Raw genomic sequence first — 18055 nt, 5'->3', positions numbered from 1 at the left:
CACAGACGATTAAGGGAACAATTAATTCGCAGGTCCAACAGAGGCACGGAGCAGTGGTTCTCATCAGAGAATCAGGCAAAGGGGTGATGCACGGCTGGCTGGGGAACTTGGCCTTCACCCTGAGGGCTGGGGGAGCCACGGATGACTTTAAAGCAGGGAGTGGCTAGTTCATTCAGAGCACAGTGTTCCCCAGCTGCCCCTAACTCAGGTCTTAGGCCCAGGTCCCACTTCCAGAAGACGAGCCTGCTCCGCTGTGAATGGAGCCAGAGAAGTCAGGGGTCCAAGCTGGGTTAGGATATCAAGCTTTAGATGATCAGAGTAATCGGGCCCTTAAGTATCCTACCCGTCCTTTGTTTTCTGAGGAAACTAAAGCCCAGAGGTGGGCAGTGATTTGCCTAAGGCGGCACAGCACCCAGGACTTGGGTCCATCCTGCTCTTTCCACCAGACTCGCAGTCACCCTTGACATGTGCTGCTGGTGACTGTCAGCTCAGCCAGAGCCACGAGCTGCTGAGGGGGTGGGGGGAGGTTCTGCCTGGGGACCAGGAGGAGGGGGATGGGGAGCTGGCCAGCCTCCAAGGTTCACAGCTGCAACCCCAGGCTCCTTGGCCTCCCTGCCTCCACTTTGCTGGGCTCAACAGTCTTGAGCATAGAGCTTGGGAGGCCGCAGAGCCTATCCTGCTGGGGGTCTTGTCCCTGTGGGCAGCACCCTTCAGTCTGGAAAGGGGTGGGGACGGAGACATATCTCTGACTGGGCACAGATACGGGGATCGGTCTCCAGGTTCCGACTCCATGTATGTGCTCCCCACTCTAAGAGACCCGCAAGATGCTGCCAGGACCTCACCGCCCCCCCGCCCCCAAGTCAGTCACTGATCCACCTGCTGTGTGGGAAAGACTTCAAGGCCAGACTTTCCTCCAGGAGTACCATTTCCTCTTCCTGGAAAGCACTGTTCATCTCCTCCCCCCTCGAAGACGCTCTCTTATTCTCGATCTCTGAGTCTTTCTCTCTCTCCCCCTTCTCTCTCCACTGCCCTGTGTCTCCATCTCCTCCTTTCTCTTTCCTCTCCATCTTGCCTTGTCAGTCCCCCACTTCCTCTCCATTTCCTACCATCTCTTCCAGGAGCTGGACCAGGAAGAGGGGCCACAAGCCGGGGACTCCCATTCCCCGTCCTCCTCCACAAGGGCTCCCCAGGCCACTGCTGGCAGGAAGCCCTGCTCAGGGCCACCAGGACCCCAGGGAAGCCTCCATAATGGTTATCAGGCCTGCACCCCCATTTGTCCTGTGGGCTAGTTTGAAGAGAGAGAACATCTGCGGTTCAGCTCAGCTCAAGGCCCAGCCCCCGGCCCCCGGCCCCCCGCCCCCGGCGCCCGGCCCCCGGCCCCCCCTTTCATGCTGCCTGCTACACAGTCTGTGTGTGCCTCGCGGGCCCCACCACGTGTGGACAGGCAGCCTGGGCGTCCTGACTCTCCAGTGCCCTATCCCATCCCAACCGGGGTGGTAAGGAGGGGTCCTAGATTCAGACAAAACGCCAGGCAGACACAAAGCGAGCATCAGAAATGCTGTTTATTTCTCGGCCCCCCTGGGATGGCCAGCCTCTTTGGAGGGGCAGGCTACAGATGCACACTTGGAGAAAAGGCAGGACAGCTGTCCAGGGTGGAGGGGCACAGGGCGGGAAAAGATGCAGGCCATCCTGGATCCTCCCTGTCTGAGATGAGGGCACTGATTCCTGAGCCCCCAGATCATCAGAGAATGCCAAGAGGCAGCAGGAGCTCAAGCAGGTCACCAAGAGCCCAGAGCCATGCCAACCACTGCCCCTAGACCCTATTCCTCCCCCCTGTGCCCTGTCTGCTTCAGGGTCCCTCCCTGTCGAGCCCCCGGCCCCAGCCCCGTGCCCCCAGCCTTTGCCAGCTTGTCGGTCCCAGTGTCTGGAACGCCATCGGTGAGGCTTCGCCCAGTTGGTTAGGGCATGGCCCTGACAGGGGAGCAAGGGCAGGGTGGCTAGCAGCAATCAGCACCGTGGACGGTGAGTATGGAATCAGGTTCTGTTCTAGTCACTAGCTTTGAGCAAGTTTAGAAGTTGGGGGTGGTGAGTGTTCCAGAAGAGATGAGAAGGGAGGTAGGAAGACTCAAAGTCCCCCAAGCAGGCTTGGGAGTTGCCACCCTCAGCCCCCTGTGCCACTTACAAGGGACATCTGGGATGTCAGCGGGGGGGAGTCAGGGAGGCCCTGGCGTTGCTCCAGCCCGGCCCAGGGTGGGGACGTAGGGGCAGGCTAGAAGGAAGTGAGGAAGACGAGGAGGAGGCTCTGGCCTAGCAGGAGCAGGCCGGGGGGTCGTTGCCCAGGGCCCCCTTCTCCCGCTGCTGCAGCCTCGGGGCCCCCAGCGCGGCTGAGGTAGATGATGACAACGTTGTCCTCCGGACCCGAGGGCTGCACCTCGTTGTCCACCGTGTAGCAGCCCTTCCCCTCGGCCGCTTTGCCGTGGAACCTGCGCCCCAGCGCATCCTCGCCGCCCTCCCCAGGTGTGGCCAGCGCCACGTTCACCGAGCTCTCCGCACTGCCCAGCTCATTGGTGGCCAGGCAGCTGTAGGTGCCCTCCTCCAGCTTGCCGAAGTCGGGGATGAGCAGGCTGCCGTTGGCAAAGGCCCGGAAGCGCGGCCGGCTGGCCGGGGCGCCGGGCAGGGCCCGCCCGTCGGCAGCCACGTTGGGGCTGGCGATCTCCACGGTGCCGCCCGGCGTCTGGATGTGCCAGTGAAGCTGGGGCGCCGGTTGCCCATCCACGTCGCAGTGGAGGGCCAGCACGAAGCCAGGCCGCAGCTCGGCGCCGTCCTGGCTGGGCTGGTAGGTGAGCTGCACGGAGGGCGCCGAGCAGGGCAGCGGCAGCAGGCGGCTCAGCGGTGTGCCCTTGAGCACGTGGGGCGACGCGCAGGTGATGTTGTCCTGCTCCGGGATGGACACGGCCGTGGTCAGGGCCCACGTCTTGAACCACACGATGCCGCAGGTGCAGTCGAAGGGGTTATCGTTGATCTGCAGGTGGGACAGCGCGGTGAGCGGCGCGAAGGTGCCCTCGGCCAGCGTGTGCAGGCGGTTGTGGTTGAGCTGCAGCGAGCGCAGGGTGCGGAGGCTGCGGAAGGCGTCCCGGGGGATGAAGGTCAGCTCGTTGCTGTCCATCTTGAGCAACTGGAGGGCACTGAGGTTGTGCAGGTCGCTCCAGGCAAAGTCAGAGATGAGGTTGTGGCTGAGGTCCAGGCTCTTGAGATTGCCCAGCGGGGCCAGGGCGCCGGCGGCCACCGCGCGGATCTCGTTGTGCGCCAGCCACAGCGACTGCAGGAGGGGCACCTCCCTGAAGGCCCCCTCTGGCAAGCTCGGCAGCCGGTTGGCTGACAGGCTCAGCGTGGTCACGTTGGCCGGGAAGCCGGGTGGCACGGCCTCCAGGTCGCGGTAGGCGCAGTCGGCGATCTGGAAGCCGTACTTCTCCCCACAGTCGCAGGGCTCAGGACAGGCCTGCGCCAGGCCCAGGAGGACCGCCCAGCACAGCAGACGTAGCTCCTGCATCCTACCTCCTGCAGAGAAGGGCATGCCGCCAAGGTGACCCTAAGGACCCACGCAAGGCGCTCGTCCCTCTCAGGACCCCAGCCAGACAGGGCTCTTCCCCATCAGAAGGTCCTGCCCCACAGAATCCAGCTAAGACCCAGCACCACCTTAGCCCGCAGCCCATTCTACAGAAGGGGAAACCGAGGCCCAAAGAAGGGCCAGGACTTGCCCGAGGTCATGCAGCCAGAAGAGGCGAAGATGGGACGGAAGAGGACCCCAGCGCCTCCTCTGAGCAGAGAGCTCTCCCTGCCTCAGCCAGCTCCGAGCTGACTTTATGACTTGAAATCCGTTTTCAGCTGCCCCCTCCCCCAGCACTCCACAGAACCTCCCTCCTGCCCTCCCACATCCTGGCCACAGTCCCTCCCACCGGAGCCCCCCATAGGTATGCTTTGCCCCAGCCCAGACAAGGCCCCTTGTGCAGTGCACACCACCCCCATCCACCCCATCCTCCCCCCTCCTGCTCCTACGGGCTATGACCATGGCAGACACCAAACCCTTTCTACGGAATCACACCCGTGGCCTGTTCTGTTCAAACCGCGCCAGGCAGCTGCCTAAATAAAGCCCGCCAGGACCTGTCAGCTGGCTTGCGCGAGGCCAGCGGCTCAGCCCAAGTGCTGTTGGGATTTCCGGGGATGCGGTTGCTGGTGGGGCAGACGCCCCGTGCCCAGATCCAAACAAGGGATTGTTCCTAGCACCCCGAACCGACAGGAAAGTACCAGGCAGTCCAGCCCCTGTGCCCAGCAGGCCTCCCCCTTTCCCGCTGGCTTACCTTCAAACTACTCTTTCTTAGCCAAGTGGATCCTCTCCTAAGATGGAACCAAAGAGCAACAAAGGACAGAGTCAGCCCAGGACAGGCTGCAGGGCCCAGGGTGCCCGAGGGAGGATGAGGAGGCTGGAGGAAGGGGCAGCCTGGTTCCTGTCCCACCGTCAAGTTGCTCGCCTGTGCCAGCCCTTCCCCGGACAGGGTGCCTGGGGCCCCGCTGAGAGGAGGCTGCAGGAAGGGAGCCCAGGCAGCCTGGACACTCCCTCCTTCTAGCAAAACAACTTCTTCTCTGCAGCAGCAAGGACCCGTGTTTCATAAGTGACACCAGAAACTTGAGGGGGAAAAGATGCCAATTTTTTTCTTTTTTTTCCCTCTCTCTCACTCACTTTTAGCAGCTTCAACTTCCTTAAAGACACAGCACTAGCTGGATAGGACCCAATAGAAGATGGGGCTGGAAGGATTTTTATGGAGCGAAGAGTAAGAATCAAATCTCATGGAAGGTGGGAAACTTTTAACTGCACTTCAAACAAGAGAAAAGGGGAGGCGGGGGGGAAACTTCTCCAAGCTGGGGCCGTATGAGTGGTCATGTGTGCACATGTGTGTGACGTTTCGATGTGTGGATAAGTTTGTGTGTTTGTGCGGATGTAGGTGTAAGACCGTGTGTGTGAATTTGTGTGTTTGTGAGTGTTTGAATTGTGTTTGTGTAGGCGTGAGACTGTGTCTTTGGGTGTTGTCTCTGCGTTCGTCTGGGTAGATTGAGTCTGCGTGTGTATGTTGGGGGGGTGTCGGTGTGTAGAAGAGTGTGTCTTTGTGTCCATGTGTCTGTGGGGGTGATGGTGTGTTTCAATGAAAAGCTGAGAAGGCCAGAGTGTGTGAAAAGCCCGCTAGGCTCCAACACCTCAGTAAGAAACCAAGATGTTAGTTCTGTTTTTGTAAGAAAACACATCTTCCTCGTCTGTGTCAGGCCTGCCTGCTGGCTCCGAGGCCAGGCGGCTCTCAACACATGTTGTCCAGAGAGGTCCCAAGGCACCCAGGCGGCAGACTCGGCTCCCCACTGCGCCGGGTGGGGAGGGATCAGGGAAGCAGGCAGAGGGGTGACAAGGTTCTGAACCCCATAGCAGGAAGCTCAGGACAGGACGGGCTCAGGCTTCAGTTTCCCTGGCTGGGATTCTGAGATACCCAGGCTCAGAGACAAAGTTCCATTACCCAGGACTGCCCACCTGACAGGCAGGGGTGAGGTTGAGGGCTGCACTCCTTCCAGAATATTCTCTCTGTGTCCTCCCACAGTGCTTGAAATCCCACCACTGGTGTTGCATGTCCTGGGGCGGGGGAGGGGGGCCGCACCGCTCTCTGGGCTGCACTGTTCCCACACTAACTGTGTGGAATGGACATATGCCTCCAGGGTGAGGGTATCTGATCTTTCTCCCCACCCAGGAGGGCCCAGAGGAGTGGGAATGGGGAGGAGAAAGAGGCCCAAAATAAGAGAGCCAGAGGAGAAACCAAAAGATGGGAGAGTCCCCGAAAAGCACTTTGTAGACTACATAATTTTGCCCTCTACGCCATAAGCCTACTCATAACCCCTCAGCCCCTCTCCCAAAACCTTCCTTCTCCTCCTGTCTGTACACCTGGCTGAATTCTGCTCAGGACTCAACTTACCCTCCTGGCAGGACCAAGACAAAGAGTATCGTCTTTGGCCAAAAGCATCCCCGGGGAGCCCTCATCGAAGCTCATCACACCCCCATTCCCCTGTCACCAAGTGAGGCTGCAGAAGTCCTGGCAAGCACAGTGTGACCCCTGCAAAACATCCCAGTCTGATACCCAACTCAGAGAATATTCTCGAAGCCTGAGGTCCGTCCCACTGCAGGCAAAGCCTTGTCTGGCATCGTTGTTATTGTGCTGGAGAATTTGGGGGGATCCACTAGAGGCTGGATGCACACACATCCAGAGTTCAATATACCAGAGGGGAGAATCAGCAACCTCAGGGTCAGTCACGGAGGGTTTCCTGGTGGAGAGGCTTCACTGTGCTTTTGTTTAGCCCCTACACCACCTCACTCACACAAGGGCCGCGCCACCTCTAAGGTGCTCTAAGGAGCTCACGGTCTCCATCGGCCCAGAGTGTGAAGATCCTCCTCACCCTCAGATCCTCCTGCTGTGGTTGGAACCTTCTGGCATTTTAGGCTTCCATTAAACATCACCTCATTGGAGCAGCCCCTTCTGAGACCACTAAAGCTGCTGAGACCCTCATTAATTGTCCTCATAGACCTCCTTGGTTTTTCTGCAGAGCTCTTACTGTCTTTCTTGATGACTCTTGTTTTCCTTGGAGTTAATTTTCTTTATCTGGATGTGGGGGAGGGGGCTTGGTTTTTTGTTTTTTATGCTTATCACTAATTCAATTGCCCACTCTCTCCCAGTTGGGTAAATATAAAGTACTCAATGTAAGTAAACACGTGAAGTACTCTATCAGTTTTATCTTGGAGAATCTCTCCCTGAGCCTTCTGACCTGCTCCCATTCAGTTTATTTGGACGGTGGCTATGCCGTGGGCACAGGGGATGGCCCATCTCCATTGCTCAGGGGTCCATTACTCAGCTCTCGGGGCTGGGACCTCTTGCTTCCTGGATCCCACGTCTTCCCCTTCTTAGTTTACACTTTTCCTTTGGCAGAACCCACCCTCCAACACCTTCGAGAGAAGGTGTGTGGGAGGGGTGTTGGGAGACGGGCCTGTCTGAAGACTCGGTGCCCACCCCCTCACCAGTGACAGTCGGGCTGGGTATAGAACTCCAGAGGGAGATCTCTTCCCCAGAATGTTGATGGGGGCCCTCCCTTTGAAGTCATCGCTTTGCTGTTGCTTCCAGGGCTGGTGTGGGGGGCTCCATGGCTGGTGGGGCATCGATTCTGTGCCCGCCACCTGGGATATGTCTTTCTGGAAACCTGTAGGACCTGCTCTCTCTCCATGAGCTGATAATCCACCCTGCTGTGCCTTGCTGAGTTCCTACCGTTTCAAATCGGAAATTCATGTTCTCCAGCTCTGGGAAGGTTTTTGATTCACTCCTTTAAGATTTCCTGACCTCCATTTTGTCTGTTCTCTCTTTCTGGAACCCCAGTTAACGAGACGTGGTGCTTCCCAGAGGGACCCCTGACTTCCTGGTCCCTCCTTTGTCACATCTCTGTGCCTTCCTGCGCCTGTTTCGAAGAGGTCTCCTCTCTGTTACCATTCTACCTTTCTCATAGAGTGTTTGCTGTATACATGTTAAATTTCAAGGATTCCTTTTCATTTGCTGAATGTTCTCTTTAAAACATGCTGCACCCCGTTCTTGTTGCAGGGATACTATATTTGATTTCTGTGCATATAGTAATAGCTCTCCCGTTTTTCTGTTTAGGCTTCCTTCTGTCTGCATGGCCTGTTCCCTTGCTGGCTGGCTTGTTTGGGACTCTGTCTTTCCTATTGGAGCTTTCCTCAGTTACTTCACTCGGCAGAAATCTATTCCTACATGTTTAATGTGAGATTCCTCTGCTAGAGAAGAAGCCCGTTGAAGGCAGACATCTTGTCCTCCTGGTTTCTGTTAACCCCTGGCACAGAAAAGATGTTCAATAAATATTCCTTGACTTGATGAACAGGTGAATTGCATGGCCATCAAATGCCAGAAATAAAATACTGTAGAGGTCACTTTCTCTACCTTGTTTTCAGATAGGCACTCAGGGTCCAGACTGGGACTGGGATGTGCCCAGGGTCACACAGTGCCTGGGATGTGCCCAGAGTCACACTGGGACAGGGACAGGGTCACATGGTGCCTTAGGATAAGACATTCTAAGAATGTCCATCCCACCCTGTCTTCCCTCCCCAGCTCGTGGGGTTCATTGTGAGGAAGCTCAGCAGCTCCTGGCAGACCTGGTTGAAGTTTCCTGGGGGTTTCCTGGGAGGGAGAGGCCCGCCTGGGCCCTTGACAAGACAAGGCTATGGAGGGAACTCGGTGTGGGTGCATGTGCGTGCTTATGGAAGGGATTGAGATCTGCCCACACCACCAGACTGTGGGATTTGAGAAAGTCCCTTCCTTTTCTGGGCCTCAGTTTCTCTGTCCTGTGTGGGAGTTGGATGAGACGATCTAATGTCCTAGAGCCCTGATATTCTAGTGAGTGAGGAGTCCGCGTGCATGCATGTGCTCCCCTGCAGTCGATTCTACTCGTATGCATGGGAGCCTTGCTGGGTGTGCATGAGGGACTGTGGGTGCAGGCACACATGTGGGTCCAGGGGCGGTGTGTGCATAAGCTCACGAGTGCACCTGAGCAGTGAGTGGGCCCCATCCCCTCCTCTGCATCAGCTGCCGCCCAGAGGCCCAGCCCAGGCAGAGGCGGCCTGGCCCCAGGCTGACCTCCAGCAGACGCCTCCCATTCCCATTTCCTTTCCCGCTCTCCACCCTCCTCTCCCCACACCTTCCCTGACACACAGACTGCCTTAGTGATCTGCCCCTGGCTCCGTCTCCAGCTTCATCTCCACCCGGCTCACAGCGTCAGTACCCCTTTCAGCTGCTCGCACCTCGGGGCTACCCCTATTGCTCTTTTCTCGAACTGGACTCTGTCCCCTTGTATTTGCGGGGCTCACTCCCTCTTGTCTTTGGAGACTTTGTTCAAATGCCAGCTCCCTAGAAGGGCCCTCCCAGACCAGCTTATATATATATATACATATATAAAGGCCTTGTCACTCTCTGTCTCCTCACGGGGCTTTAGTTGTCCCTCTTCCTAAGACCTACCCCTGCCATATCTGGGAGTGTTTCTCGTCCATCTTCCCAAGCTGAATGTGAGCTCCATGCGGGTGGGCACTTGGTTCTGAGTGGGTGCTCAGTAAAGTGTTGTTGAACCGGTGGGTGAAGAATGGCCTTTGCCCATCCAGCAGGAAGTCTCTGCCCCCAGCCCTCCTCCCCCTGCCCAGGCGCTCATCAGCTCCTCCCTTCTGTGTGGCTCTGCCCCCCCTCTCGCCGGCCCCTCTCCAGCCAGTATTTCTGGTCCCCCTCCCGGCACCATCCTGGCTGCCCTCTCCTGACCTTCCCCTTAGTCTGCAGGGCCATTTTTAGCAGCCGCACTAACTGGGGCATATTTCATGAGAATTATTTTTGTTCTTCCCCAGGCCGATCCCACAATTTCCAGGAATCCAGACCTTGGCCACAGCCCAGGGCACACAGCAGATTCCAGTTTTCCACCCCCGTCCCTCCCAAAGGCGAGGGGTAGGATCGGGAGTGTTATGAATGAGAGTGTTTGAATTAAGGTTCTATTTAGGCTGGGGCCAGAGTTACAGGGTCAGGATTCCAGTCCCTACATTAACTGTGGGATGCTCGGCATGTGCCAAGGTCCATTTGTTAGCTTGAAGGACCAGGACTCGATGTGGGTACAGATGTAGCCGGTGGGGGGGGGGGTATAGTGCAACCCCATGGGTGAAGCAGGGTCTGGGGTGTGGAATGGGAGGGTGGCAATAGCCCCTGTGTCCCGTAGCAAAAGTGGAAATGAGGCAGTGGGCAGAGGGCGAGAGAGTGATGCAAAGACAGGCAAGAGGAGAGGCAGGGAGACAGGGCAGAGAGAGAAGGCAGAGACTGAGCATGAAGAGAAGGGGGCGGGGAGAGGCCGGGGACAGCCAGGAGCAAGGCTGAGCCTTCGGCTGACAGCAGAGCCATTTGGCACCTTGGTCACTGCTTCTCATCAACAGGTCAGACTGCAGGGAGATTTCCCTGCCACCAACCAGAAAGAGGCTGCAGACAGGGCCCCGGGCTTCTCCCAGCCTTGAGGGGCTGGCTCAGAGGTGCGAGCGGGAGCCCCACCTAGAGACAGAGGGAGGGGAGGTGGTCCAGTCAGGGCTGCTGACCACAGGAAGGGCAAGCAACAGGCCATGCTGACCGCAGCCCAAGGCCACCTCTTGGGGGAGACAAGAAGAGGAGACAGGCGGCCAGTCGGCCCAGGGAGGTGACATCGGCTGCAGAGGCCTCTGGGAGAGCAGTCCAGACAGAATGCTGCACAACCAGCGAGGTTTATAGAAGCTCCTAGAAGAGAGGTGAGCGTTGGGGTCAGGAAGACTCAGGGAAAGGTTGGGAACTTGAATAATTTTCAAAACAAAGTGAAGAATGCAAATGTTAACACAGGAAATCAAACTCCCCCTCTCACCTTCTCCCCCCCATCCATTCCCCAGAGGCAACAGTTTGGGATGGTTTCTGTTTTTAGTTCTGCTGTGGTTACACATCAGGCCTGCCCACAACATTTGCAGGGCCTGGGGCAAAGGACATTTGGAGGCACACATACCATGTGTCTAAATATTTAACAGTTATAAATCCTACAAACTGTGTAATACGTTTTATTCCCCTACCTTGACAAGTGTCCTTCATGACAACTTGAAGGCCAAGTTCAATTGAGAGTTCTTGGACTTCTCGGAGGCCCTCGCCAGAGCTAGAAGGCAGCCCCAGCCCCCAACCGGCAGCTGTGCTATTTCTCTTCCCACCCTCGGCTCCATCCTGCACCATGCGGGGCCCTGTGCATACAGGTAGGCAGGCAGGTAGGTAGACACCCCAGCCTCCACACCCAAGCTCTGTCCACACCCCCAACCTCCCTCAAACTGACACACACCTTGGTATAGTCCTCCCTGGGGAGGAGCGGTCAGGGTGAAAGACTTACAGAGGCCCTGGAAGCAGGCTCAGGCCGTTCCATTCAGGCAGAGAATTCCAGGGTCCCAGATCCTCCGAGGTTGGTCCAGAAGTAAGGATGTAAGCTCTAGGTGGAAAGGTCCCCTTAGAAAGGCATGACCAAGGTAGGATTGTCAGATAAAAATCAGAACACCCAGGTAAATTTGAATTTCAGATAAAGAGCAATAATTTTTTAGTATAAGTATGTCCCAAATATTACATGGGACATATTCATGCTAAAAACAAACTAATAAACAAAAAGCCCTATTCATCGTTTACCTGAAACTCTACTAAATCTGGCAACTCTAGGGCAAAGGAGGGCCAGAGCTGAACCCTCTCAAGCACGGGGCTCTGGGAGTAAAGTGATATTGACCTGCGTAAGTCTGAATGATATGCATAGACTACCATGTCTTAGTGTAGAAACTTTAGACAATATCTAATGACTCCCTGTTATGGGTTGAATTGCATTCCCTTCAAAAATGTACGTTGAAGTCCTAAACCCCAGTACCTCAGAATGTGACCTTACTTGGAAACAGAGTCTTTAAAAGAGGAATCAGTTTCTGTTGTCACCCAGTTTTTGGTACTTTGTTATGGCAGACCTAGGAAACTAGTACATGCGTCTACAAGATAACCTCTTAGCTCACTTACGTACTCCTATTCTTCCCTCCGTTCATCCTTCTGGTTTTTCCTAGTTAAAATATTCTTGATTCTTCTATTGGTAACATTTGTGCTATAAACAATGCCCCTTACTTCCTGCTCTATACAGGGAGATGCTATCTAATGACTTCCCACTGTAGAACATGAGAAATCTTCCACTCCCATCTTTCCTCTTCCCCCCAGCTCTTCTGCCTCTCAGGCTGTCTGTAATAGTATTACCATTTTAGAAGATGATTATGTTTAAGCAAGTTTTGAAGTCAAAATTACAACAGTTGCATTTTGTCCATATGTTGATTTTAAAAGTAAAAAACCCCCAATAAACCAATATTACATTCTCATGCCTGTGTGAGTACTGAGCCAAGGAGTATGTACCTCAGGATTACATTTCCTTCATTACATTTCCTGTCCTTCTGATGTCATGATGCCCAGGCTACTTGAAAGGTGACTAAGAACACATCAAGGTCAAATGTATCCAATTTTCTTATGCTCCATCAATTGTTCAAAGGCATACCACATTTTGTTTGCATGCCATGGCTTTTTGTGCAGCTTTTGATTTTTCTGGAGTTTCTAATTGCTTTCTTTATTATTATTATCAAAAGAACAATATGCCTCCACCAAATACTAAAAATGACCCAGCTTTGAACACATCTCATTGCACTGACATTGCCTGGTATTTATAGCCCCTGCTTTCCTTAATTACTTGCTATTGACGTATGAGTGTCTTCTGTTTATTTTTGCTTTTCAAGCAGCTGAAAGGCTTTTGAAACCCCAAAGCTTTCTCAGTTGTAGGACTCAGAATGAGGCTGGGTTTGCCAGGGCATCTAATCAAAGAGCCCATTTGAAGCTTCCTGCTCCTCCCCAGTGCATGATCAGAATATTCCTTCTAGAATACTATCAATGCTGGGGAACTTCTACTCCAAGGAAGCCCATTGCTTTGGAAAAGTTTAGAGGTCCCCTTCTTGGAAGATGTCCAACCATCATTTGTCTTTTGTGGTCCCCCCTCTGGCCATTCCTGGCTCAGTGACTGCCCTCAGGGAGCTCCTCCTAATCAGGATCACATTCTGTTGGTTTATCTTTTTTGTTTTTGTCTTTTTTAGGATTTTATTTATTTATTTGTGGGGTAGGGGGAGAGAGAGAGAGGGCACGCACAAACAGGGGGAGTGGCAGACAGAGGGAGAAGCAAGCTCCCTGCTGAGCAAGGAGCCCGATGTAGGACTTGATCCCAGGACCCTGAGATCACGACCTGACTTGAAGGCAGATGCTTAACCGACTGAGCCACCCAGGCATCCGGTGTTGGTTTATCTTTATCTTCTTCCTTGGTGAGGCTCACACCTGAGATGATCCCTATTGCCCACACTGGAGAATGAGAGTTCTCCTTCACTGGCTGGTCTTCCTATTCTTTCCATTGTGCACTTGGTCTTTTATCTCATCTCTTTCCCAAGGAGGAAGGCTGGCCAATGGGTAGGAAAGGAGTAGAAGTGAGTAGTGGAGAGAATCTTGACTGACCAGCTCCTGAGGTATGGGAGCTATTAGGCTGGGTGGGTGATGGGAGCTATTAGGCTTGGTGGCACCCGAAATGCCAGGGTGAGGGCACTTTTCTGAGAGGCAGCAGCAACCACACCTAAAACCTTATCTCTTCCAGGCAGTTCCTCAGATGTTTTTAGGGAAGTAATCCCCAGTGTTTTGGCTGGAAGAGGATTAAAAAAAAAACACCTTAATTATCCCTGTTTTCAGCCCTTTTTTCTTTCTTACTTGAGGCAGAAATTACCAAAAATATTATCTACCATACTTTAAATACCTACTATGTGCCAGACCTTGATACACGGCATCTCCCTGCAACCACACAAAAGGTAAGTATTTTTCTTGCTCATTTGGAGAAGAGAACATTGAGGCTCAGGTTAAGGACATAGGGGAGTGGAGTTCAAACCCGTGTCTGTCTGATTCTCCAGCCTGAGTTCTTCCATTCCACTGAGGGGCCTCACAGCCTGGATAGGAAGTGGCTCCCGCAGAAAAGGGCAGGATGGAAGGCGTGAAAGTGGCATGTGACGAAAATTCCCAGCCTTCAGAGGGCCGGGGGGAGCTGGGATATAGGATGGGAGCAGGGCTTTTCTCCTGTGGGCACCAAGCGTGGATGGGAGGCTTCCCCGAAGGGCTGGGAATGATGACTTCGCACTGGTGCAGGTAGGATAGGATAGAAAGTGGGGGCATGGGGAGGGCTGTGAGGCAGCCTGTCAGTGGCCCCAGAGGAGGAGCAGCGGGGCAGGTATGTGTGACAGGTGTGAGCAAGCGACCAGATGGGCCGCAAACTGGGCCTACGGTGAGCAGAGGGCGCTTTCCCCCTGGCTGGCAGGAAGGCTGGTCGCTGCTCTGGGACCATGTCCACAAAGGGCGGGGGAGAGGTGGCAAGGCTGGTGGTCTAGCGACACTCCTTCATTCATTCCGCTGTCTCTCTTGGGCTCCCGGCATGAGGCAGGCAGCGAGCCAGATTCTGGGGACAGAGCAGGGGACAAGATTGACCACAGATGGATGGGCAGCTCGTGGATGCCCCTCTCTGAGAATGAACTTTTGAGCAAGCATCGCCCCTCCCCCCCTCCATTCCTTCCTTCCTCTTGGGAACTTTCGGGGCTCTGGTGTGAGCTTCTGGGGGAGGGGACGGTCTGGGTGATCCCCCCACTCCTACACTAGCTCAGCCAAAACTGGATTCCTTACCCGGAATAAGCTCAGTGTCACACGCATTCCTAGGCCCCTCGCCACACCTGTCGCATTCTCCAGCTCCACAGGAAGAATTCTCTGTTTTCTTTCCATCGCTCTTCCATTTGAGACAGTTGTGGATGTCAATCAAAATAGCTGCCGTGGAATTTTTAAATAATGAAATGCCATCGGGCATCTATTAGAACGGCTGAAAAAGGGAAAACATTTAAACTCGAATTATCCAACGCTCTCGGATGTAGAGCAACTCATCTTGCTGGTGCGGGGAACGCAGAATGGCGCGGCCACCTCGGGAAAAAACTTGAGAGTTTCTCACGAAGTGAAGCACACATTTACCATTCAACATACCAATTTCCGCCTAGGTAGTTACTCAAGAAAAGGAAAAACATATGCTCAAACAGAACCCTACAGGCACATAATCACCAAAAAACGAACATAGCAAGAAAAGCCATCAGCTAGTGAATGGATTTAAAAAAAAATAACAGTGGTATATTCATCCTACAAAATACTCCTTAGTGTAATAAAAAGAATAGATCTATTGATAAACACAAAACTCGGATGACTCTCAGCATAATACTGAGTGACAAACAGGGTGACCAACTTTTAGAGAGACAACCCAAGGGACACCTGGGTAGCTCAGTTGATTAAAGCGACCGACTCTTGATTTCAGCTCAGGGCATGAGCTCGGGCTCTGCTTGTCTCCCTCTCCCTCTGCCCCTCCCCACGCTCTCTCTCTCTCTCAAATAAATAAATAAATATTTTTTAAAAAGAAAAGAATAAAAAGAAAGACAACCCAAGACACAGCCATGCCATGCCAGACCACAAAAATCCATAATATAATATATAATAAATAGTTATACGTGTATATGCTATTACTTTAATACAAATATACTATACAAATATGAAAATAGGTATTTATTTGAAATCACATATTATTCTTTATTTCTACTTTCTGTTACATAAATGCCATTATTTAAACAAAACAACAGTGGCAATTAGTATTAATTAATGGCAGAACTAATTAATATGTAATATGTGTGAGAGAAATATAACAATATTTATATACTCTCTCTATCCTCTAATACTGTAATATATTTTAACTTTTTTTTTTAAAGATTTTATTTATTTATTTGAGAGAGAGAATGAGATAGAGAGAGAGAGAGCATGAGAGGGGAGGGTCAGAGGGAGAAGCAGACTCCCTGCTGAGCAGGGAGCCCAATGTGGGACTCAATCCCGGGACTCCAGGATCATGACCTGAGCCGAAGGCAGTCGCTTAGCCAACTGAGCCACCCAGGCACCCCATATTTTAACTTTTTAAACTGTATTGGATATTTACATCTTACAGACTAATAATGTATATGCTTAAGATATATAGATCTAAGACTTCTAAAAAGGAAAATGTAAGTATTGTAATATTAATTAAATAGACATTACCTATATTTAACAAGAAATGACAAAGACAAGGGCTCCTCAGTCGGCTAAGCATCGACTCTTGAATGTGGCTCAGGTCATGATCTCAGGGTTGTGAGATCGAACCCCACGTCAGGCTCAGGGTGTGGAGCCTGCTTAAGATTCTCTCTCTCCCTCTCCCTCTCCCTCTGCCCCTCTGCCTGCTGGCTTGTGCTCTCTCTCTCTCTCAAATAAATAAATCTTTAAAAAAAAGAGAAATGACAATGACGTGTTTCCTTCCATCCTATGTTGCAGGTGGGTATTTTTACTCTTTCAGTTTCCTCATTCAGTAACAGTTCTCTGAATCTCCTGCAGCCTTTAGAATATCCTTTTCTTTCATGTCGTGGTAAACCCAAATAGAGACAAATGTAAAATTCACTCTGCTCTTCTCGAGCCCACATTACACGTGCTCCTCGTGTCAGTTCAATGTGATGACACCATGCTAAACATCCTCTCAACCAAAGGGTTTGATCATGGAATACTTAAGATTTTACTTCGGCAAGAGCAGCTTTTTAGACCTGTAGGGATTAAATTCCACCTCTCCAAAAATGCCCATCCTCTCTGTGCCGACAGGCTTGCTTTGATAGACCAACGGTTTGTCAGTCAGGTCCTTACATCCATAAATTCTTCACAGAAGCTATCCGTGTCTAAAATGGCCCTCATTTTAAATTCGAAGCACATCAAATGTCTTCAGAGGTTAAACTTCTTTTCTCAGGAAAAATGGTTTTAAAACACAGAGGTAATTTGAACTTGTGAAATTGAAGTTGGATTTCAGATAAGTTATAGTTTTGTAAAGAAACAGAAAGTTCCGTTAACTTGGCTGTCCTTTACTGGTGATAATTTTTTGAGATCTGAAGCAGTCTTATTTCCAAGAAATGAGTCATTTTTTTTTTTCCCACTGGGTGGGGTGTTGTCACACCTAAAACTAAATGGAATTAGTCAGGTGCCCTTGGTTCATCCTTAGGCATGGCCTCTCCAAAGGTCATCAAACGGTTTTGGGGAAACAGCATGTAAATTTCCATTTCTACAGTAACCCCCTTCTCCAGTCTCAGCCTCAGTGTATTTCCAAATTAGAGAAATTTCCACACTTTGAAAATACCATTTTACAGCAGGCCAACGTTTTCACGTCTTTTCTACAAGACATCTTGTAGGCATATGTCTAAGGAGGCTATCTCCTTCCACTTCTATAAATAAGAAATCTCATTAAGTGCTTCTGTAAGTTTTGAGGAAACTGAAAAGTGACCAAAAATTTTGTTATGAAAGTCTCAATATCACAGATAAACAAATCACGCCTTTTTTTTTTTTAATGCAATGTTATTTATTTATTTATTTATTTATTTTATTTTTTTTTTTTTAAAGATTTTATTTATTTATTTGAGAGAGAGAGAATGAGAGACAGAGAGCATGAGAGGGAGGAGGGTCAGAGGGAGAAGCAGACTCCCTGCTGAGCAGGGAGCCCGATGCGGGACTCGATCCCGGGACTCCAGGATCACGACCTGAGCTGAAGGCAGTCGCTTAACCAACTGAGCCACCCAGGCGCCCCTAATGCAATGTTATTTAAAAGTTAAGCAGGACATTTCTCTAAGGCTCTATGATTTGTAAAAAAATTTTTTGATAAGAAGTTCACAGACTGAAGAGAATTTTCCAAAACTTATTTTTGCACCATTTGCCACATATGCAGATAGATGAGCAAAGTCTAGTTTGCATTTGGAAAAGATAGCAACAATCTTTGATTTCATATATGCTGTGATTTCCTTAAGATCTTCCTAAAAGTCAGGAAAACAATTTGAAGCTCCATTTTTCAGATCAAAATACCCAAGAGCTAGGGAGAGCATGTTTTTGTTGCCATGTTCAACGCATTGCTTGGAATAGTTTAGAATGTCTGCTTGCTGGAGTAGCTCACAGAATCAGCTCTGCATTGTGAAGTGCTAGAGCATCCATTAGGAAACTGCCCCTTCTGGGGCACCCGGGTGGCTCCATTGGTTAAGCATCGGCTCTTGGTTTAAGCTCAGGTCATGATCTCATAGGTTGTGAGATCGAGCCCTGCACTGGGCTCTGTGCTCAGTGGGGAGTCTGCTTGAAGAGTCTCTCCCTCTGCCCCTCCCCCAACTCACACACATTCTCTCTCTCAAATAAATAAATAAATCTTAAAAAAAAGAAAGAAAGAAAGAAGAGAGAAAAAAAAAGTCCTACCCCTTTTGTTTCCCTAAAGGACATTTTACTTTCAACCC

The 18055-nt window shown here is 51.7% G+C and overlaps 1 protein-coding gene across 1 annotated transcript; it reads right to left on the bottom strand.

Annotated features, from left to right (window-relative positions):
- Positions 1–1556: 1556 nt before the first annotated feature.
- On the bottom strand, positions 1557–4499 carry ISLR (immunoglobulin superfamily containing leucine rich repeat). The gene is made up of 2 exons (XM_021693996.1): positions 4359–4499; positions 1557–3558 (listed from the first exon to the last, which is right to left on the bottom strand). Exon 2 carries the CDS (start codon positions 3548–3550, stop codon positions 2270–2272), a length of 1281 nt encoding a protein of 426 aa, XP_021549671.1. The 5' UTR covers positions 3551–3558; positions 4359–4499; the 3' UTR covers positions 1557–2269.
- Positions 4500–18055: the final 13556 nt, after the last annotated feature.

This window comes from Neomonachus schauinslandi, chromosome 9 (genome assembly GCF_002201575.2).
Source record: "Neomonachus schauinslandi chromosome 9, ASM220157v2, whole genome shotgun sequence".
NCBI classification, from domain to species: domain Eukaryota; kingdom Metazoa; phylum Chordata; class Mammalia; order Carnivora; family Phocidae; genus Neomonachus; species Neomonachus schauinslandi.
The sequence above is the reverse complement of the archived record's forward strand: the minus strand, read 5'-3'. Positions and strand labels throughout refer to the sequence as shown.

What these genes read in the sequence shown, in the direction of transcription:
- ISLR (XM_021693996.1), bottom strand. Translation starts at nt 3,550, where the DNA reads ATGCAGGAGCTACGTCTGCTGTGCTGGGCGGTCCTCCTGGGCCTGGCG.